General features: G+C 55.2%; 1 protein-coding gene across 1 annotated transcript in view; it reads right to left on the reverse strand.

Annotated features, from left to right (window-relative positions):
* DYNC1H1 (dynein cytoplasmic 1 heavy chain 1) overlaps positions 1-19,641 on the reverse strand; it is a 72,261-nt gene that overhangs the window by 17,360 nt on the left and 35,260 nt on the right. Inside the window, exons 17-43 of the mRNA XM_079768656.1 lie at positions 18,771-18,926; positions 18,535-18,648; positions 18,228-18,338; positions 17,945-18,154; positions 17,622-17,768; positions 17,257-17,423; positions 17,003-17,176; positions 16,299-16,464; positions 16,030-16,218; positions 15,744-15,938; positions 14,892-15,174; positions 14,559-14,659; positions 13,592-13,751; positions 12,401-12,644; positions 12,062-12,245; positions 11,676-11,888; positions 10,454-10,692; positions 10,146-10,302; positions 8,247-8,474; positions 7,578-7,808; positions 7,338-7,478; positions 6,878-7,111; positions 6,592-6,798; positions 6,393-6,514; positions 5,789-5,954; positions 4,755-4,918; positions 1,500-1,629 (exon numbers count right to left, since the gene is read on the reverse strand). Coding sequence (XP_079624782.1) covers positions 1,500-1,629; positions 4,755-4,918; positions 5,789-5,954; positions 6,393-6,514; positions 6,592-6,798; positions 6,878-7,111; positions 7,338-7,478; positions 7,578-7,808; positions 8,247-8,474; positions 10,146-10,302; positions 10,454-10,692; positions 11,676-11,888; positions 12,062-12,245; positions 12,401-12,644; positions 13,592-13,751; positions 14,559-14,659; positions 14,892-15,174; positions 15,744-15,938; positions 16,030-16,218; positions 16,299-16,464; positions 17,003-17,176; positions 17,257-17,423; positions 17,622-17,768; positions 17,945-18,154; positions 18,228-18,338; positions 18,535-18,648; positions 18,771-18,926 — 4,833 coding nt within the window. The remainder of the gene's footprint in view (positions 1-1,499; positions 1,630-4,754; positions 4,919-5,788; positions 5,955-6,392; positions 6,515-6,591; positions 6,799-6,877; positions 7,112-7,337; positions 7,479-7,577; positions 7,809-8,246; positions 8,475-10,145; positions 10,303-10,453; positions 10,693-11,675; positions 11,889-12,061; positions 12,246-12,400; positions 12,645-13,591; positions 13,752-14,558; positions 14,660-14,891; positions 15,175-15,743; positions 15,939-16,029; positions 16,219-16,298; positions 16,465-17,002; positions 17,177-17,256; positions 17,424-17,621; positions 17,769-17,944; positions 18,155-18,227; positions 18,339-18,534; positions 18,649-18,770; positions 18,927-19,641) is intronic.

The raw sequence follows: 19,641 nt of genomic DNA on the forward strand, positions 1-19,641 counted from the left end.
ATACCCTGTTATACATAATTATTAATAATGAACTACAACGATCATTAATGACTGATTACTATTATCGTGTTGCATTCATTTCCCTTACTCGCCTTACATGCAGGTGCACCATTTCTCTCCACTAATACTAGCAGTGAATATTTTAGCAGCTGATGGCCACGTCATTAGTCTTGGACTGACTTGTTTGGTGTGCACAAAAGGAAATATTTTGCTTTCGGAGAACAAGAAAAATAGGTTTATTTGTGTTACGCTTATTAATTTGTGGTTATTCAGTGTCTGATAAGTTAATGTTCAAGAAAAAATATTAACTTTTATTAAAATGTTCTATTTTATGTTAACGATGAATCATTTATTTCAGCCCTTTGTGTTCAGCATGTCTCTATCGGAATAAACCTACGTGTCTATGAAAATTGAAGCTTTTGTTTTTTTGCAGCCACATACACTTAAACCTTATTTGGTCCGTGTTAGCCTTTGAGTCTGACATGCTTGTTCTAGCACAATGAACATACCGGCCCGCTGCTTTTGCTCCTGTCAGGCCCTCTGTCTGGCAAGCCCTTCCTGACACTCAGGAGGCCCGTGAGCCTGTGAAGACCCGACGCCAAGACCTCTCCCAGACAGGCCACGTCCCTGCCTCGCCCCTTTTAGACTGTGACCCTGACACGTCCCCGAATCAGGCGCTACCAAATGACGTGCACAGGAAGACGACAACTCACTAAAGCGTCCCGACCACCTTTTCAGAGAAAAGGACGGCTCGCTGCTGTGCTGGAACGTCTCCTCTGTGTAGTATCTCCGTGTAGGAGACTTTCACACAAGAAAGCTCCCCCTTGTTAGTGTGAGGAAAGTGAGAGCGAAGGGGAAGCAGAGGCTTTCCCCGCAAACACGCTGAAGCCACATCTGCTGGTCGGAGCAACCATCGCATGGAGATAGAAAGAGCCGTCCCACCACACTCCTGGGACTCTACCCTAAACCCCTAAGTTATCAGTGGCTGCAGAGACGCGGTCATCGTCATGCGTGTAACCACCTTCGTTGACAGCGCACTTCCAGACAGACACCTTTTTGGTCAGAGGCTCATTCTAACTGACAGGAAGGCAGAGGAGAGGGCATGGCTGACTGCAGGGCCAGGTCACAGAGGAGGGGTCCAGGGGGTCACAGAGGAAGGGTCTAGGGGGTCACAGAGGAGGGAGCAGGGCTGACTGACAGGTCACAGAGGAGGGAGCAGGGCTGGCTGACAGGTCATAGAGGAGGGAGCAGGGCGACTGCAGGGCCGGGTCACAGAGGAGGGGTCAGGGATGACTGACAGGTCATAGAGGAGGGGACATGACTGACTGCAGGGCCTGGTCACAGAGGGGCCTGGGGGTCACAGAGGAGGTATCAGGGCTGACTGACAGGTCACAGAAGAGGGGACATGGCTGACTACAGGGCCTGGTCACAGAGGAGGGGTCAGGGCTGACTGACAGGTCACAGAGGAGGGGACATGGCTGACTGCAGGGCCTGGTCACCTTGGACAGCCAGTTGCTGTACAGGATGGGCCGGCTCATGGCTCTCTCCTTGTCGATGTTGGGGAAGTGCTTCAGAGCCACCATGTCGATGTTCTCGTCGGTCCAGCGCCGCTCCTCGTCCTCCACAAGCCTGTCGGGAGAGCAGCATGTGAGTCCGGAGACCAATTGGGGCGGGGGTTGGGGGGGTGGAGGGTGGGACGGGACGGGACACTAGGTTGTGTGTGTTGGGGGTGACTCCATGGGCTGAGATCAGTCTTTACCAGAAATTTTCATTTTCTACAAATGGAAAAAGCTGAGAATCTGAACTCGAGATGCTTAAGCAATCCAAAGTTTTAACATCCTGTCCTATATAATAAAAGGCTAATATGCAAATTGTCCCCTTGACCAGGAGTTCCACCAGGAGGCAGGGGCGGCCTGCCAACCACCCTCGGCCCCTCCCCCTGGCCGGCCAGACCCCACCCACCCACACATGAATTCATGCTCCAGGCTTCTAGTTAAATATAAAACACTGAGACGTATGGCACCACACTGAAAACAACTCCCTTAAAAGGCTTAACCACAGTGGTTTAAGAAGAAACCGTGGTTCAGGGTCTCAGCTTGCTGAACGTGCTCTGACGCGGGTGCTGAGGACAGAGGGGAACGGCAGTGTGCAGCTTGAGGCGCAGGCTCGTGGAGAAAACAGCAAGCAGGTGAGCTGTGCCTGTCCCTACAGCTGTGAGGGGACCTTGGGAGGTGACTACACTGAGCAGGCATGATGGAGTTACTGCAATCAGAACTGAGACGCACGGTGGCTATGCCTACATTCAAATCTAAACCCTTTTCTCTGGTATTTTGGGAAAGCTGTGAAAATTACACTATAGCTCAAAATCCATTTAAAAAGTATTTTTACTGATTTCAGAAAGGAAGAGAGAGAGAAATAGAAACATCAATGATGAGAGAGAATCATTGACCAGCTGCCTCCTGCACACTCCCACAACCCGGGCATAATACCCTTGATCATAATCGAACCCGGGACCCTTCAATCCACAGGCCAACGCTCTACCCACTGAGCCAAACCGGCTAGCATTCAAAATTCATTTTTTAACTTAAAAAAGGGAAAGCGAGCCCTGGCTGGTGTGGCTCAGTGGATAAAGTGTCAGCCTGCAGACTGAAGGGTCCCGGGTTCAACTCCAGGGGGTGTGCAGGAGACAGCCAATCAATGATTCTCTCTCATCATTCATGTTTCTTTCTCTCTCTCCCTCTCCCTTCCTCTCTGCAATCAATAAAAATACTTTTTTAAAAAAAGGGAGAGTGAAGGTAGCTCACATAACAACAGAAAGACTGCACTTTTAAACCACAGGCTGCCAGGGCTCATGTACCTCGCTCCAGGCTCTCAGCAAGGCAGCCCGTGGGCCCCAGAGACGCCATGCAGCCTGGCCTGAAAACCATGGATCTACAAGGCAGCACTGAGACCCCAACAAGCTGGGATGAGAACAGCTGCCTGGGGGCAGGATACCTGGTCTCCAGGAGTAATTGCCAAACGCTTCTTTCTCAGTCTGTCAGTCTGGAGGCAGCCATTGGCCAGGCTGTCCCAGGGGAGTAACTGCTAACTAGCTGCAAGCGACTCCCTGCAGCTGAGATTCCCAGTGGCCAGAGGAGCTCACCTGGTCCTGCTGCAGATGGCCACCTGCGAGGGTGAGGGCCTGGCCCTGTGTGCGTCCGCTCTGAGCCCTCCCGCCCGTTCTGAGATCTGACTCATGGGCACATTTCCCCAAATGACGTGCAATAGGAAACTTAGTGCTGCATTAAATACCAAGTCAGTTAAGATCTATTGTTTACTAAGTGTTTAGTTAAGGCAACACAAATTTAACTTTTTCTCACTAACCTAAAGTGAGCCTAAAATTCTGTGAAGAACTACAGTGTTGAAATACATAAAGTTAAAACTCTAAGAAGAAAAAACTGACACAAACAGGAATTTGTTGTAAAACAAAGGTTGCACGGAATTATAAGGCAAGAAAAAGGTCCTGATTTTACAAGGTCAATAACTTTCAAGATTCCTTAAATGAGAAAAAGACTCAACTTTTTACTGTGACACTTCGTCTGATTCAGACCACAAACACGCTATGATATATACTAATCCCCACAGTCATCAGCAATTCCCTACTCGAAGTAACAAGGAAAACGCAAAACTTATAAGACAACTAGAGGCCCAGTGCATTAAATTTGTGCACGGGAGGGCGGGAGGGGGGTTTCCCTCAGCCCAGCCTGCACCCTCTCCAATCCGGGACCCCTCAGGGAATGTCCGACTGCCTCTCGCAATCCAGGACCACTGGCTCCTAACTGCTCGCCTGCCTGCCTGATTGCCCCCAACCACCTCTGCCTGCCTGCCTGATCGCCCCCAACCACCTCTGCCTGCCTGCCTGATCGCCCCCAACCACCTCTGCCTGCCTGCCTGATCGCCCCTAACTGCTCCCCTACCAGCCTGATTGCCCCTAACTGCCTCTGCCTCGCCCCACACCCAGACCCAGGATTCCCTCCTCTGGCTGGTTGCAGGCACCCGGGACCCGGGCTTCCCTCCCTCTGGCTGGCCGCAGGCACCCAGACCTGGGCTGGCTGCAGCCCCAGGGGACTGTGGACGAGTGGCTTCACCTGGGCCGCTGCCACAGGTGCCTGGGACTGCTGGGCAGGCGGCTTGTCCCTCCCGGGCTGCAGCCTGGCTGGTCCCCATTTCTCTCCCCCCAATGTTGAGTGTCTGAGCCATTACAGCGTGATGGCATGAGGGCATGAGGACCATTTGCATGTTGGCTCTTTATTATATAGGATAGCTGACACAAGTGGCCAACAGTGAAAGAGAAAACCAATGCCTCAGACACAGCTGCAACCCCTTGATGAGAATCAAGACTGGGGACAGGAAGGGGTGGTGGCTATGGAGGCCACACGCCACATCGTGTTAGAAGGCACTTGAACTCACCAGTGAACTCGGCGCTTGGACAGGTTATCACAGGTAACTACCTTGTGTGGTGCCCACTCGACAGAGGTTAAGGTGCCTCCCCACGGTCACAGGCAACCAGGGGTGGGCAGCCATTGTGCGCTGTGACCCATTCTGTCGGGGGTAGGCATGATGAATCCCAGACACAAGGCTGCCCTGGCCGCCTCTGGTCCTTCCATCCCCAGCTCAGCCTGGCTCACAGGGGCAGGCAAGCCTACTGAACCCCACTCAGAGGGTCAGAGGGACTCAAAGTGGGGGCACGGTGCTACCCGGATCCTTGGCCTTACCTGTCCTGGAAGAGGCGCAGGGCTTCATGGGCCCAGATTCTAATGAGCCCTTCCACAGGCAGAGTCTCCAGGGGCCTCAGGGCCTCAAAGATGCCCCGCACCCACCTCGTCATCTCTCGGGGTGAGTAGATGTAGTGGGGCTGTGTGTCCTGGGTGAACCTCTCCTGCGGGAACCGGGAGAATGGAGTTACATGTGAATATCTTAAAACACGAAAAGTGGTCAAAAGGTCAAATGCTGTATAACATTCTTTTATTAAAAGTAAAGAACCTAGCCCCAGGAACACTTAGGATGGATTAAATAGTGTTGGAGCAACTGGACAACTGTCCAGAACAAAGTTAGATCCAAGTTGCTCATTTTATGTTGGGGAAAAAAAAAACCAACCTACAAAATATTCTTCTAAAAATATTTTTAAAAAATGAAATTCCTAAGTTGAGCCTTTCTAGGCATGATTTTCATTAAAACCAGAACTGAAACAAAGAAAAAGATTTACAATGATGACAATAATAATTCTGTAGGAAAAAACTACAATTATATACAACTGAAAACAATTAAAAAACTGGGGAAGTTGTTGCATGCCCGGCAGCGCTCCCAAAGGCCTGGAGCAAGATGGCCGATGGCCGGAAACGGGCCTTCTTCTCCCACGGCCCTGGGAAAGGCAGGCACGGAAGGCTTCCCCAGGGATGCAGGGGAGAACCACTGTGCTCATCCAGTGGCAGTGACGCTTCTAATAAACATTAAGATGCCAACGAGGACATAGGCCGAGGCCTTGCAGGCGGGGGTGAGAGTCCAGCCGAGAGCAGTGACAGCAGGTGCCCCTCCAGACACTGCGCACAGTCAGACAGGCTCCGTCTGCACTGTTCACAGCCCCAGCCTCACAGGGAAAGTGCAGGGCAAGCAGCACAGAAACCTCGGCAGTCACGACCTGCGTGGGGAACGCTGACTCTGGAGAAAGGCTCTTGGCTAAAGGAGGACTCGGAATAAAGCTGTCTTCTAGCAGAGCCCTCCCATGACCAGGGGGTGGGGAAGCCCGTACCTGCGACATGGTGTAGAACTCCACCATGGCGGCGGTGAGCGGCTCCGCGTATGTGCGCAGCGATGGGATGAGCCGCAGCATGGCCCGGTTGAAGGTGCCGTAGATCTGCGTCAGGGAGGCGGGTCCCGGGTAATCCACGTACACCACAGGCACGTGACGCAAGAATCTGTGCAAAGACAGCGGGCTCAGCCTCCCGGTGAGGAGCGGTGCCCCAGCGTGGCGCCCGTCCTGGGCCGGACCCCAAGCTGCTCCCTAACCCACCTACACAGGCTTCACGCCAGTCACCTGAGGCCATACCACACAGCTCAGGCCTGAGTCTGACACCTAATAGCAGATGCAAAGCACTGGAGAAAGAATTAAAGACGGGAAAACAGCGCGGGCTCATTTCAACCTCTTCCTGGCCCTGCAGACAGGTGTGGGCAGATCACTGCTGCCCGAGGAGTCGATGCTTCTACCCGCCAGTGCCTCCCAGCGCACCGCAGTGCAGGAGCCCAGGAGGGGCCCTACCTTTTTACAGTTAAACCCAGATGTTTGTTGTGCCACATATAAAGCCACCCTGGAATTCGCGTGTCAGGCCAAGTGAGGTGGCAGAGCTGGGCATTACCTGTGAGAGAGAGGCTTTCTCCCAGGATCCGTGGGCGGATTACAAGCCCCGACAAACTGGATCCTCTCCAGCTTCACCCAGGTTTGATCTGAGGTTCGGTAAAAGCCTCCATGTTCCACCATCTGAGGGAAGCAGGAGGGTGACACGTTAGGAGCATGCGTGCAAACCTGGGGAGCAGGGCCCGCGGGCGTAAACAAACCTGTCTGATGAAGGAAATGACCCTCTGCGTCCCGTACTTGTCCATGTCTGGCAAGTTGATCTCGTCACAGAACAGCACCAGCCACTTGCCCAGCTGGACGGGAGCCAGGACGACGCCGTTGGGCGTGCGCCGGTACTCGCAGTAGTGGTCGAAGGTCTTCAGCAGCAGCTCTGGAGTTGTGGCGCTCGAGAAGTTCAGACCCACAACCTGCAGACAGGACGACACAATCCGTATCGTAGGGCCAACCCAACCACGCCAGCCTCCTGTCCACCTCCCGCCTCGTTACCTCCATGTCGGGCAGGGCCCGCAGGGCACTGAAGAGCGTCATGGTTTTGCCGGACCCGGGGGGGCCACACAAGACCAGTGGCTTGTGCTCGGCCAGCCAGGTGTACAGGAGGGCTTCGTGGCGAACCGTGTCCAGGGTCGGCACGACGACGTCTGGGGCCGCCACCTTGTGGGTCTCCACTTCAATCTGAGGCACCTTGGCCTGCCACGGTGACCACTCTCCACTGATGGACACCTACAGAGACGGGGGACAGTCACCCGGGGCCCCGTGCCTCCTCACAAGACACGCTCCGTTTCACATAAATCAGAACTTTCAAGCTAGTCTGCGCTCCTTGTACAGCATGAATCTAAGAGGAGAAGCTGCTTCTAGAAGCGGAGAGGGGAGTCCGAGTCCACAGTGAGGCCGCGCCGAAGGGGGAAGGTCACGCCAAAGGGGGAAGGCCGCGCCTCGGCGCACTGACCTCGTAATCGATGATGGGGATGTTGGGTGCAGCAGGCAGGGGCACGGTCGTGATCCTTCTGATGTACTCGCCCAGCTCGGCCCTCATTTTCAGCCGACTGTCCCCAGACAAGGACCAGAGAATGGCATAGACCAGATACCGCTGTGGAAAGAGAAGCCACTCGTTTTCTATCAAGTTCCCACAACAACAAAGCAGACGTCCACGCAACATTAAGCCCGAGAGTGGCTCCTGGCCGCCCACCTGGATGTAGCGCTCCAGCTGCTCGATCTGCATGGGGAAGTCGGGGTGGTTGGCGTTGTACTGGGCCACGTTGCGGCAGGCCTGGTGCAGCATGGAGAAGAGGGAGCCCAGGCAGCGCAGGCGGGTCAGGTCCATGATGTGCTCCAGCTTGAAGGCGTGCTCCAGGGCCTTGGTGACCAGGCCGTTGGACGTGAAGTACGGCTGCATGATGGTTGCCGCGTCCCTTTGGATCTGCGAGAGGAAGAAAATGCCGTGTTAACTCATTTCAAGAGTCTGGGCATTTTCAGCGCTTCTAATCTAGGCCCAGGAGGGTCACTTGACCTGGGGAGAATATATTTTGGATTAAAAAACGAAGGATGAGCTTAAATGACCAATCCTCATCCCTTCATCCTGATGGTTCTCAAAAGCCACGTTTCCTGGGAACACTGGTTCCCACCACCAGTGAAAGGGCAGACGTCGATCAGTCTGCGGCGGGAAGGAAGCAAACACAGGGCTCTTCTCGCTCTCCCGCGGGCCTTAACTTTGGCAGCTGCAGCGGCTGGGCCTCCTCGGGGGCTGGTGTAACACAAACCTCAAGAGGGTGCCTGGCTTCCGCTGTGCGCATGTGCACGTGTGTGCGTGGGGGGCGGGGAGACACACAACCCTCGGACCCGAGCTCGCTGTGCCTACCTGCAGCATCGGGGACGCAGCCTCCTCGCCCTCGTCCTCCTTGCCCTTGCGCCGGCGCTGGGCCTCGTCCTCCCCTTCGTCCAGGGGGATGCTGCGCAGCCGGGCCAGGAAGTTGTTGAAGATCATGTCTGTGCTGAGCACGTCCTCACTGAACCAGACCATGCCGCAGCGCGACACGGTGGCCAGGGTGGCGTACTTCAGGTCCTGCACCTCAAACATTATTCGCACCTGGAGGGAAAACATCAAGCAGGTTCAACGATGCAGGTCTGATAGAAACTTGGATGTTACCATTCTTTTTCCTATGTATGCCCTGAAAGAGTGATTTCTACCCAATTTTCCTGCATTAGTTTAAAAGAAAAAGTAACTGTAGTTCGTTCACATCACTACAATCTCCACTAACCTCTCCCCTGAGAATCTGGGCAGGAAGTGTGGTGAGAGCAGTGACACCGACAAAACGGGCCCTTGGAGGAGAAGCCACGGCTCCGGGAAGGGGACGCCAGCAGTGAGCACCCCTGCTCATCGGGCCCAGGCTCCCGCCGGAACCTGCTCCGCCCTCGCCAGTGCCCGGGGCAGGCGCGCAGCGTCTCCACGTTAGACGGGCTGGGGCTTTCCCAGGCCCCACAGCCACCAGATGGCGAGGCGCAGATTCGGACCAGATGCCCAGACTCCGGAGCCCCACCTGGGTGCTCACGTGCCTCCGGGAGAGCGCTCTCTCTCCGACAACAGTTAGCCTCTACTGGACAACGCACTCTGAGAAAGCACCAGACTAGTCAAATCCAGACACGCGTCTGAGTGGGCACAGCTGTGGCGGCCAAGTACCTGTCGTGCTCCGCTCCTCCTTTCTCACACCCGCCACTGGTGGTCCATCAGCCACTCCCTACACCTTCGCTTCCGACCCACCCCCACGGCCCTGCCAGGGGTGCCAGGCAGCCTCCAAAGGTCCCCTTGCTTCCAGCCTGTCCTCCAACCAGCAGCCAGAGGGGTCTTTGGCAACAAACAGTGGCACTGTCCAGACGCTCTCCCGTGCTTCCAGCTCACCCAGCGGGCAGGCTCTGTCCTCACAAGGACCCCGAGGCCCATGTCCTCTGTGACCTCACTGCCTTCTCCCCTCGTTCTTCCACACCAGCCGCTGCCCCTTGCTTTCCTCGCACTCACCGGCACCTGCCACTTCTCCTTCTGCCATCTGTCCCTTCACCCAGAACGCCCAGAAGCCCATAGGGCTCCCCTCACCCCTCAATCCCCACCAAGACCCACCTTCCCAGTGATGCCTTGGCTGCCCCAGCCGACGGGGCAACCTCCACCTGCCACCAACACAGCCCGCCCTCTCCCAGCATCCTTTCTGCTCACACCATCGCTCTTATCTTGCCCATCTGTCTTCCCAGCGACTGTGAGCCCCAGGACAGCCAGGGTTCTGTCTGTGCTCTTTATTCCTGCACGTCCAGCATCTAGAACGGGCCGCACACAACGGCTCCAAAAACGCTGGGTCAAGAATGAGTGCGAACCCACGCCAGGCCTGCCCATGTTTCCGCGTCTGCAGGCGGTGTGTTCAGGGCCTGATCCAATGCTCACCCCCAGGGACAGCCGTGACAACGCCGCTATCTGAATCCCTCAGGTGCCACCTTCTCATACACAGTAGCTTCAGAAACCCTACCTCCAACCCCACTCATGGGGTCATGGGAAGGGCTGAGGTGCTTAATATTCACAGCGGAGAGTTGCTTATAAGCCTATGAAACGCTTCTCACTAGCCCTGGGCGTGAATAACCCAGTGTGCAGGCTGACTGAGAGGTATCTGCACAACCAGCTGCTCCCCCCGGAAGCGGGAGCATCTCCAGGGCCGGGCTCCGCGGGCACTCGGCCTACAGTTGGGACGGGCAGGGCCGTGACAGAGGAAGTGCCTACGTTGGGCGGGAGGCTGAGGCGCTCGCCGTTGGGCAGAGTCAGGAGCTTGTTGTCATCCAGCACCGAGTTCAGGTTCTCCACCCACTCCGGGTCCACGTCGCCGTCGAAGATGACCCACTGGCGCTTCTGCAGCTCGCCCCGCACGTTGTCGATGATCCTGTGGGAGGGTCACAGCTGGGACTCACTCGAGGCTTTAAGATTTTAAATGCTCGCCCTGCAAGGGTTTCTCAGCTGACTGTGTCACTGGCTCAGACTCGGGCTGGACAGAGCGCCAGGTCCCACTGGAACTCACTGACCGAGCGACTTACTTTCTCAGAACATGTGTGAACAGCCCATCGGTCCATTCCCTGGTGTTGGGGTCCAGGGTTCCGTACAGGTGGTCTTTGCTGATGGCCTTGGGGTCGATGATGTGGGCCACGCCTTCCACCCCCTCGAGTCTCTCCAAAGCCTTGAGAAGAACGCGCCAGGCCATGCTCTTCCCGCTCCCCGAGGGCCCCACCATCATCAGGCCGTGGTTGATCTGGGTGATCTGGTAGAGTTGGAGGACCTGCGGGCAGACACACAGCACATGACCTATCATCGATTCGCTGCCTCTTGCACGCCCTCCTTACTGGGGATTGAGCCTGCAACCCAGGCATGTGCCCTTTACTAGAATCGAACCCGGAACCCTTCAGTCCACAGGCCGACGCTCTATCCACTGAACCAGCTAGGGCAGCACTGAAACTTTTTAACCAGAGACACTTCACACAGGCCACACCTACAAAACTATTTCACAAGGGCTGTAACTACACTGTGGAGGGCCCCTCGGTGAGTCAGGAAGGTGGGAGCCAGTGGAATGGGAGACACTGACCCAGTTGCCTGACAGACATGTAAGCCCCCCCAACTACCCCTCCATCAGGGGAGACCGCGGGTGTTCAATGCAGGCAGCGCTCGCAGGCGCAGTGCGCACAGCTGTGAGCAATACTCTTTTCCTGATGTGAGCCTCCCAGAGGAAGGGAAGAGGCCAATGCAGTATGTCAGCCATGAGTTGGTTAGAGACATACGCCGTCAGTGCCTGGTGCTAGAAAGTCTTGTAAGTAAAACTCTCATTGGCGTAAACATTTTCTGTTATAAATCACACCCTTAGCCAGCATTTTCAGAGAATGAACTATCTCACGTAAGTAAAATTCTCAGGTAAGTTTTGCCTTCTCTACATTTAAGAAAAGAGTACAGTCCTGGCGGGTGTGGCTCAGTGGGTTGGGCCTCGTCCCGTAAACCGAAAGGCTCAATCCTGATGTGCCTGGGTTGCGGCTCAGTCCCCGCAGGCCCAGACAGCAGGAGGAAGGTGATAGTTGTTTCTCTCTCTCCCCGCCCCTTCCTTTCTCTAAAAATCAATAAACATAAATCTAAAAAAAGAAAACAGTCCACACAGGCGTGGGGGCCAACATAAAGCAGCAGGCCCGGCCTTGGCAGCTCTAACGTTCTCTTCGTGTGCGGCGGCCCGCAGTTGTCATGGCTGCAGCCGCCCCCCAACAGAACAATCCCAGGTACCTTTTCAACCCACATTCCGCCAACTTCTTCCCCGTCTCCATACGTCAGGTACATCTCCTGACACACTTTCTTCAGCTCCTCCCGGAGCGCGGTCATCTCCCCGCGGTGGTACTGGACGCCGGGGAACACGTCCGACAGGAGACTGAAGAGCAGCGGGATGTCCTCCGCCACCAGCTTCGGCACCATCGTCTCACAGACGCTCTGGATCAGAATCTGTGTGGGAGGAGGGCGAGCACGTCGCACTGCACGTCTGGCTGAGCCATGCGCCCTGAGAACGGCGGCCCCCAGTGCACGTGCATCGCACCGAGTGCTCCCGCGTGGTTCACTGTGGGAGGGAAGTTTAACCAGGGCCCAAGGTTTCAGTGGCTGAGGACATGTGCACAAACCTCCTGTTCAGGTAGATTCTCTGCAATCTCGCCTTCATCCACTACTTCACCTCGTTCTTCCTTCTCCCTCTTTATCTTCTGAATCCTCTCCCTCTTCACGTTACCCGCACTCACCAGCACACTCTTCAAAGCTCGAAGCCCAAAGTCGTAATGGCTCTGGGAGGAGAGCTGCTCATCACACAGCCTAGAAAAGAGAGCGTCTTCTAAAAACCGTGCACTTTATGCAGCGAGAGCCGAGGCAGGAAACGTGAGAATACTATGCAAGATGCACGTCATTGGAGGTCAACAGCACTCTGGGCACCAGCTAGAAACGCGATTATGAATAACCGAGTTACTCACTTAAAGAAGGGGACGATTTTGTTGGCAAGGACTTCGGCCGTGCGGAAGCCCTGTGAGTACAGCATGACCTGGGCAATCAGCTGCCGGTCGGGCTTGGTCATGGCCAAGCTCCGGAACAGTTTCTTCAAGTTGTCTGGGAGGTTGGACCTGCCCGCGTAGCCAGGGTTCATGGTGATGAAGATGGCCATGTCCGGGCTCACCTTGACTTGTTTGTTCAGCAGCTCACAAGTGATGGGGGCAGAGGCTGAAAATCGGGTGACAGCGTCAAGACTCATGATGTTCAAAAACGATCTAAAAATCTCTCTAAATTACAAAGCACCATTCCCCCCCTGGCCTCGAAGCCCACAGTCCAGAGCTGCAGGGACTGGCCTCTCCGCAGGCACCACCTCCCCACACCTCACCCACATGCCCGACCGTGGAACAGATCGACCCCTGGGCAGGAAGCCCTGCTCTGGGTGTGCGACACTGTGTGTTACAGGCCAACGCTAGGCTAGAGATGCAGTCTAAGGGTGGTTGCAGAAATGAAACCAACCCAAGTGACACGACTGGCTGGCTTCGACCACGGGTTATCCTTCCTGAGGATGGTTAAAAACACCCCACACTGAGCCTTGCGGGGTGGCATGCACCTGCTCCCAAGCAGCGAGCACACCGGTACTGATTTCGCTGATTCTACCTGCTTTCTCTAGGAGGTCTGGACAGTGTTTCCTAGGACAAGTTACTATTACTCTGGGATAAAAGGAAACACTGGAAGTTGAACTGTGCACACGAACTACCCAACATCGCCACGTGGGTAGATTCACCCCAATGTGCCTCTCCCTTCGCATTGACGCAGCCCTCGGAGCTCTCTGCAGGCGCTCCTATCGTGACCTCATTCCCCACGCTCCATGGAAACCTGGCCAGACAGGTGGCGAGGAAGGCTGGCTTCGGGGAGGGAGGGGGAGCACCCAGGGTTCACACAGGCACGCGCTGTGGGAGGGGCACAGGGATGCTCGGGTTGGGGCTGCTCTGGGACAAGCCGTGCAAACTGCTGATGCAGAGGTACCCTGGGCTTCCCTTGCATCTGCACTCAGGACTCACGCCTGCCTGCAACAGTGAGTCCTGGGAGCTAATGAAATGCTCCCTCACTTCTGATCAAAGCCAGTCTTCAGTGGCATTGCCCCCCATTCCGAGTGGCCGTGAAGGAAGCCTTACTCTTATCGAAGTTGGGGTTGGAGTGCTCCCGCAGCGCTTCCTGGATGCACTGCACCTGCTGGGACACGGCCGACAGCATCCGCTCCTCCAGGCGGTTGAACTCGTCAAAGCAGCCCCACGCTCCCACTTGGCAAAGGCCCACAAAGATGCGTCCCATCGCCTGAAGCAGAAACAAAGGTGCTAAAACCAGCTGCCCCGGCGCTGGCTCCAATCCTGCCTGCGGTGACCTGTCCCACCCGATCCTGGGCCAGTGCCATCTGGGAACCCCCGTCTGCTGATCTCTGATGTGGGACTAAGAGCATCTCCGTCCCAAGGTGGCTGTGAAGGTGTAATCATGTTCACAGGTGAGGCGAGGGCCCGCCTACCACAGCAAGAGCTTCATCAACAAGAGGGGTCCTTAGTGGACAGAGGGGCGATCACACCTTTTCCTCTTGTGCCCAAGGCCTAATGTCAAAGCTGTCATTTGTATTCTATCACTTTCTGTTGGTTAAAAACCTTTCTTTTTTTTTAAAAAAAAAGGTATTTTTATTGATTTCAGAGAGGAAGGGAGAGTGGGAGAGAGAGAGAAACTTCAATGATGAGAGGCTGCTTCCTGCACGCCCCACACTGGGGATCGAGCCTGCAACCCAGGCACATGCCCTTGACTGGAATCGAACCCGGGAACATTCAGTCCTCAGGCCGACGCTCTATTCACTGAGCCAAGCCAGCCAGGACTTAAAGAACTTTCTGCAAACGTTTGTTTAGGGCCCCTTCTTTAAGAAAAGCAGAATGCTGCATTAGTGAGGGAACTCTGAAAACATGAAGCTCAGTGTCGAAGCACAGGTGGGTACCGTAAGCACCCGTCCTCAAAGGCCTCGGAGGCCCCGCTGGGGGACAAGGACGTCGGCTTTGAGAGGCACAAGCACGGTATCCCCACCTGACCCTCTCAGGCCATCCAATTTTGCGTGGACCCCAGAAAGCCTCTCACCTGGAAATCAAAGGTTTCGTCACAGTTGAAAACCAAAACAAAGCGTCCCAGCTGATGGCCAAGGGCCTTGACAGACTCAGTCTTCCCAGTCCCAGCAGGCCCTGTTACAGGAAGAAGGTGACTCAATGCCTGAGTCCATCACTCAGTGGGACTCAGCTTTAGCTTTAAGACAACTGTAAAGAGCAACTCATTTTAAAAAGTAGATGTGGAAAATGAAGACAAGTTTAGTTTTTAGAACACAGTAGCCACGTGATTAGGAAATAGATGTGCTGATTTAAATACATTGAAACGATTCCATCTTTAAAAATGACGTCCAGGATGGTGGTCACTTACCAAACGGGGACCCGCCCAGCCTGGCCTCCAGGGCCTGCGTCATGGTCAAGTAGCAGCGGTCAGTGAGGGGCGTCTGCACCAGCTTGTCCTGGACTCCCAGGTACTCAAAGCCGTAGTTAAACTTGGCGTTTGCCATTTGGATGGACAATTGCTGTAACACGTCTGTCTGCTTAGGGTCGAAGTAAAACCGCATCTGGCGGAGCCATTCAAAAGACTTGCTGTTGTCGATCTTGCTTTTGATCAGGGCCCGGGTGACGTCTCTCTGGTGAACCAGCTCTGTAATCTGCAGAGAGAGCCCGCGAGAGCTCGTCACGGCTGAGCAGTGCTGTGCCCTGTGGGCGTGTGGGTTATTTGGGAGTTTGCCTTCACTCCACTCCACGGTGCTCATTCACTTTCAGAAACGCTGGCCGTGCAGTGTGATTAGAGTCAAAAGTGGCAACCAACACGAAACACCTACTAAGTACAAACTCTGCAGCCAGCAGACACCCCAACGGGAGAGCAGCTGCCCCTGTCCCTGCAGTCTCTGCGGCACTGGGGGCGCAGAGCCGTGCCCACCTCACCGGGCCTGCCGACACTGCCCCGTGCCTCCTTGGAAGGAGACGATGAGGAGTGCAAGGCCCAGGTCAAGGGCACCACCTCCCTTTCATCAGGAGGATGCCGCATACGTAACCTGTGCTCCACCCACATTATTTTCGGGGGGGACACAGAGCCCCATACCCACCCCAGGGCCTATCTGTCTGCTACCTACTGTTCTCCCTAGTGCACATAGAATACTTTCCAAAAAGGATTCAGCTGCCCGAGTTGAAGGCACAGAGTCTAACGGGGAGGGAATGAGTCGGGCATGGGACTGACCAAGTGCTCCAGCTTCCGCCGGCGGAGCGGGGGCTGCTCCATGAGGACCGAGTCGGCCAGCACGTTGAGGGTGACCTCCACGTTGCTCAGCACAGACTGCAGGGTTGCTGTGTCCCCGTTCCCGCCCGTGCTGCTCAGGGCTGTCTCCACATTTTCAGACCAGGCGATCTGGGCCGACAAAACCACAAGCTGGGCCTGAAAGACACGAGACACAAGGTCCAAGAGGGTTGTTTTAGAGATCAGCCTGCCCTCACCTATAGCCCACCCCACGTCTACACCGTGTTACCTGGTATTTATCGATCCAAGTGATGTAGGTATTGGGGTCGATTGAAGTGGCTTTACCAAAAATCTCCACCTCCGTCACAGACTCAGCCAGGAGCTTGGCCAATGTGACTCTCATCTCCTTCTCCACCAGCGTGAGCCACTCGTTGATTTTGGGATGTTCGGTAATTGACACGGGAGTTTTAAATATAACCTGAAGTAAGTGAAATCTAAGAATTAAGATGTGCAAAAACGGGACAGAAACTTTCTAAGAGGCAAGCCCCAGCGAACTACCTCCTCTCCTTCGCGGGATGAAATGCCCAAGACGATAGAGTTGTCCTCGTTCAGGATAATGCTGGACACACCAGCGAACATTTTCTTGAAGTGCTTCTGTAACTTAGCTACATTCTTGCTGTTTCCAATGATTTCAAGCAAATCTTCATCACCCACAAAATAGAACCTAGAATGGAAACAGCATCCATATTCCTCAGATGTTTGTTACACAGAGACAAATAAGGGGAAGCAGGGAACAATGCCAGATTGCAGGTGCGTCTGCAGGTGCTGCCCAGCCTCAGCCTGGACTCGTCACACCCAAACTCCCCCAGCCCCCAGCAAACGTCCACCCTCACCTAATAAGACACCAAAGAGGAATTCAATAAGTCTGACATCACGCACCTTACTTCACAAACTCAGTTTTTAAAAACCTGTCTGATTTACGCTAAGCAAATTATTCAGAAAAGCGATGCCACTTAGAAAATACTCATCGCTAAATCTGTAAGCGACGCAAGCTGCCTGGAGGGTGGGGGCGTTTAAAGGAAGCCTAGTAAACAAATCCAGGTAGGAAATTAAGGACTATCTGTTACACTTAGGAATCAGTGTGTGAAAGGGAAATGGCACTGATTAAATGGATGATCAGTGACAAAACCCTTGATGTCAAAAGTGACGGACACAGGCCCGGAAGGGAGGGGAGGGCCGGCAGCAGCACAGCGAAGTCTTACCTGGGGAAAGATGACCGCTCCCTTTCCAGGTACTCGCCCAGTGCTTTCTGGATCTTCCCCAGCAGGTCTGCCAGCCTCTCCAGAGACCTCTGCACCCCCTGGATGTTGAGCACATCCATCACCAGGGGAGACTTGGATACTTTTTTCATGAGCGCCAAAAACTCCGTGCTGATGCTAAAGTCGGGTTGAAGCCGAGGTCAGCCTTGGTGTGAGGAGTGGCTCCCAGCCCCGCCTCACCCGTGGGCAGGCCCTACCTCTGGAACCGCTGGGTTTCCACGGGCAGCAGGTGCTTGATATCCGCGCTGCCCGTGAAGATGCCTTCCAGGTAGACCCAGCGCCTCTGCACGTCGATCCACACGTCAAAGAGGGCCATGATGCGATTCAGCTTGTCTTCCCAGCTCAGGGCGTCCTCCTCGAAAACCTGGTGGGCAGGCGGAAGGAAGAGCTCAACCACTCACTTCCATTCCCAGCAGACAGGCAGCCTCAGGGAGAACGCAGGGCAAGAACTGCCAGGTTACCTGGCTCACATGTACAAGCAGGCCAGGACTGCCCTCTGAGGCACTGCAGGGCCAGAGCAGGGGAAGCCCCGAGGGGGAGGGGATGTTCCCCCACATGGTACCTTGTAGTACGGAGACAGCTTCATGGCAGAGACGCTGTTGATGTGCTCTTTGACCTTGTTGAAGAGGTCGTCCCAGCCGCGAATCAAGCGACACTTGTTCTGATAGTTAACCAAGTCTAACTCGTACGTGTTCCACACTTCTCTTATCTGCATCAAAACCAGAGAGATGCAGGTCATCACTGTGTGGGCACTCACGGCCTGCACGGCTACCACGTGCTGACAGGGACACAGAGGACCCCGGATGGGGCTCCGTTGTTGCACGGCGCAAGTCTACGCGACAGCCTGAAACGTGACACGGAGGTGCGGCCCGTCCCAGTATTCACCTGCTTCAGAAACTCTTCCAGTGCCATCTCTCCTTGCGCCACGAGCAGCACGTCCTTCACGATGGCTTCGTTCTTCTGCAGGTCGACGTCCCAGATCTGCCCGAGGGTGAGCTCAGACACCACCCAGTTCACGTGCAGCCTCTTCATCAGCTGCTTCCAGTGGCGATCCTTCAGGGCCTCGGACTTCAGCTCAATCACCAGCATGTTGATCTGTGGGGAGCCAGCAAGTCACCCGGAGCAGCGCTTCCCAGTGGGCCCCCCGACTGCAGCGCCCAGCACCCACCTTCAGGTAGCCTTTCAGGAGCCGCTGGACGAACTCGTAGGACGCGTACTGCCGCAAGCGGGCGGGGAAGTTTTTCAGCTGGTTCAGGAGGCCGTCTAAATTCTGTCGAAGCTGTTGTGAGAAAAACCATGGTCCCCAGTTAGCCAGCCTTCCTCCACGTGTTAAAAAACGGTTGTAAGAGAAATGTCAGATTAGGGTGGATGAGCAGTGCAAAAGACACACGGGGGTTAGGTGACATTCGGTGGGTCTCTAGGGGAACCTGTAACTCCAGGGCCTGAAGGCACACACGGACACTACTGAGATGTACCTTCCGAGGCTGCACCGACACCCACGGCTGCTCCTTCATCTGATCGATCTGCTCCCAGACCTTGGAGAGTTCCGACCAAACGCCCTTGAGGTCCTGTAATTCCTCCAGGGCCACCTGTGAGTCAGAACAGTAAGGCAGTGAGACTGTGGAAACAGAGACCGTGTCAGAATGCAGCGGGTCAAGGGCAGAGCCAGGACGAGGAGCCACGCCCCGGCCTCTCTGCAGGTGGCTCATACCTGGACGCGCTCTTCACTGCCACTCAGGAGTCCCGTGTCCGTCAGTTCCAGCGCCTCCTTGGCCTTCGCACACTTCTCCCGGTCGTCCTTCAGTCTGCCGAACTTGCCCTCGTAGATGGTGAGAGCCTGCAGCGCCTCCTCCGGGCGGAGATTGCCCTAAAAGCACAGAGCAGGGAGTTGCAGGGCTGCGTCCAGGACAGATGGACACTGCGGCTCCAAGGGGGGCAGGAGCCTGCTGGAGTCCTGGACATTGTGGGTATACTTCTGAGTGCCATGCTTACAGCCACATCTGACAAATAAAAATATAAGTAAGGAAGGTGGGGCGCCTCTCAGTTCAGCCATCAGCTCATGACGTGCCCTGGGGGACGGGAGAGAAGAGTGACCTGGGGACACTGGATCTGAGGGGCCTGCAGCCACACCGTCCCCGACACGCAGCTGTCCCATCGATTCCTGAGAGAAGCCCAAGAAACCACGCACGGCTCTCCCTGGGACGGCCTCAGCTCACATTCACACCCTCCACACACTTCCTCCCACGTTAATGACCTTGGGAATGACTGAACTGTCCATTACAATCCTGACTACGACACATCACCAGCAAGGTGAGGGCGAGAGCCACTCAGGTGTTGGTGACCAGTGCTCACTCCCTCACTAGACCTCAGAACAAGGACTCCTTGAACCGTCAAACATAAGCAAGGACGTCTGGGCCCATCCACTGGGACAGGGCTGAGGGCAGGCAGAGCCCTGCCTGATGGATGGTGGGCAGCTACCCCGGCCACCAGGCAGGCCTGCTGTGGAGAACCTGTATCCTCAAACACAAGACCAGGCTAACATTCAGGGCACTTTAACACCCTTCTTGTCTATGCTTACATTA

The sequence above is a fragment of the Cnephaeus nilssonii genome (genome assembly GCF_951640355.1).
Source record: "Cnephaeus nilssonii genome assembly, chromosome: 4".
NCBI classification, from domain to species: domain Eukaryota; kingdom Metazoa; phylum Chordata; class Mammalia; order Chiroptera; family Vespertilionidae; genus Cnephaeus; species Cnephaeus nilssonii.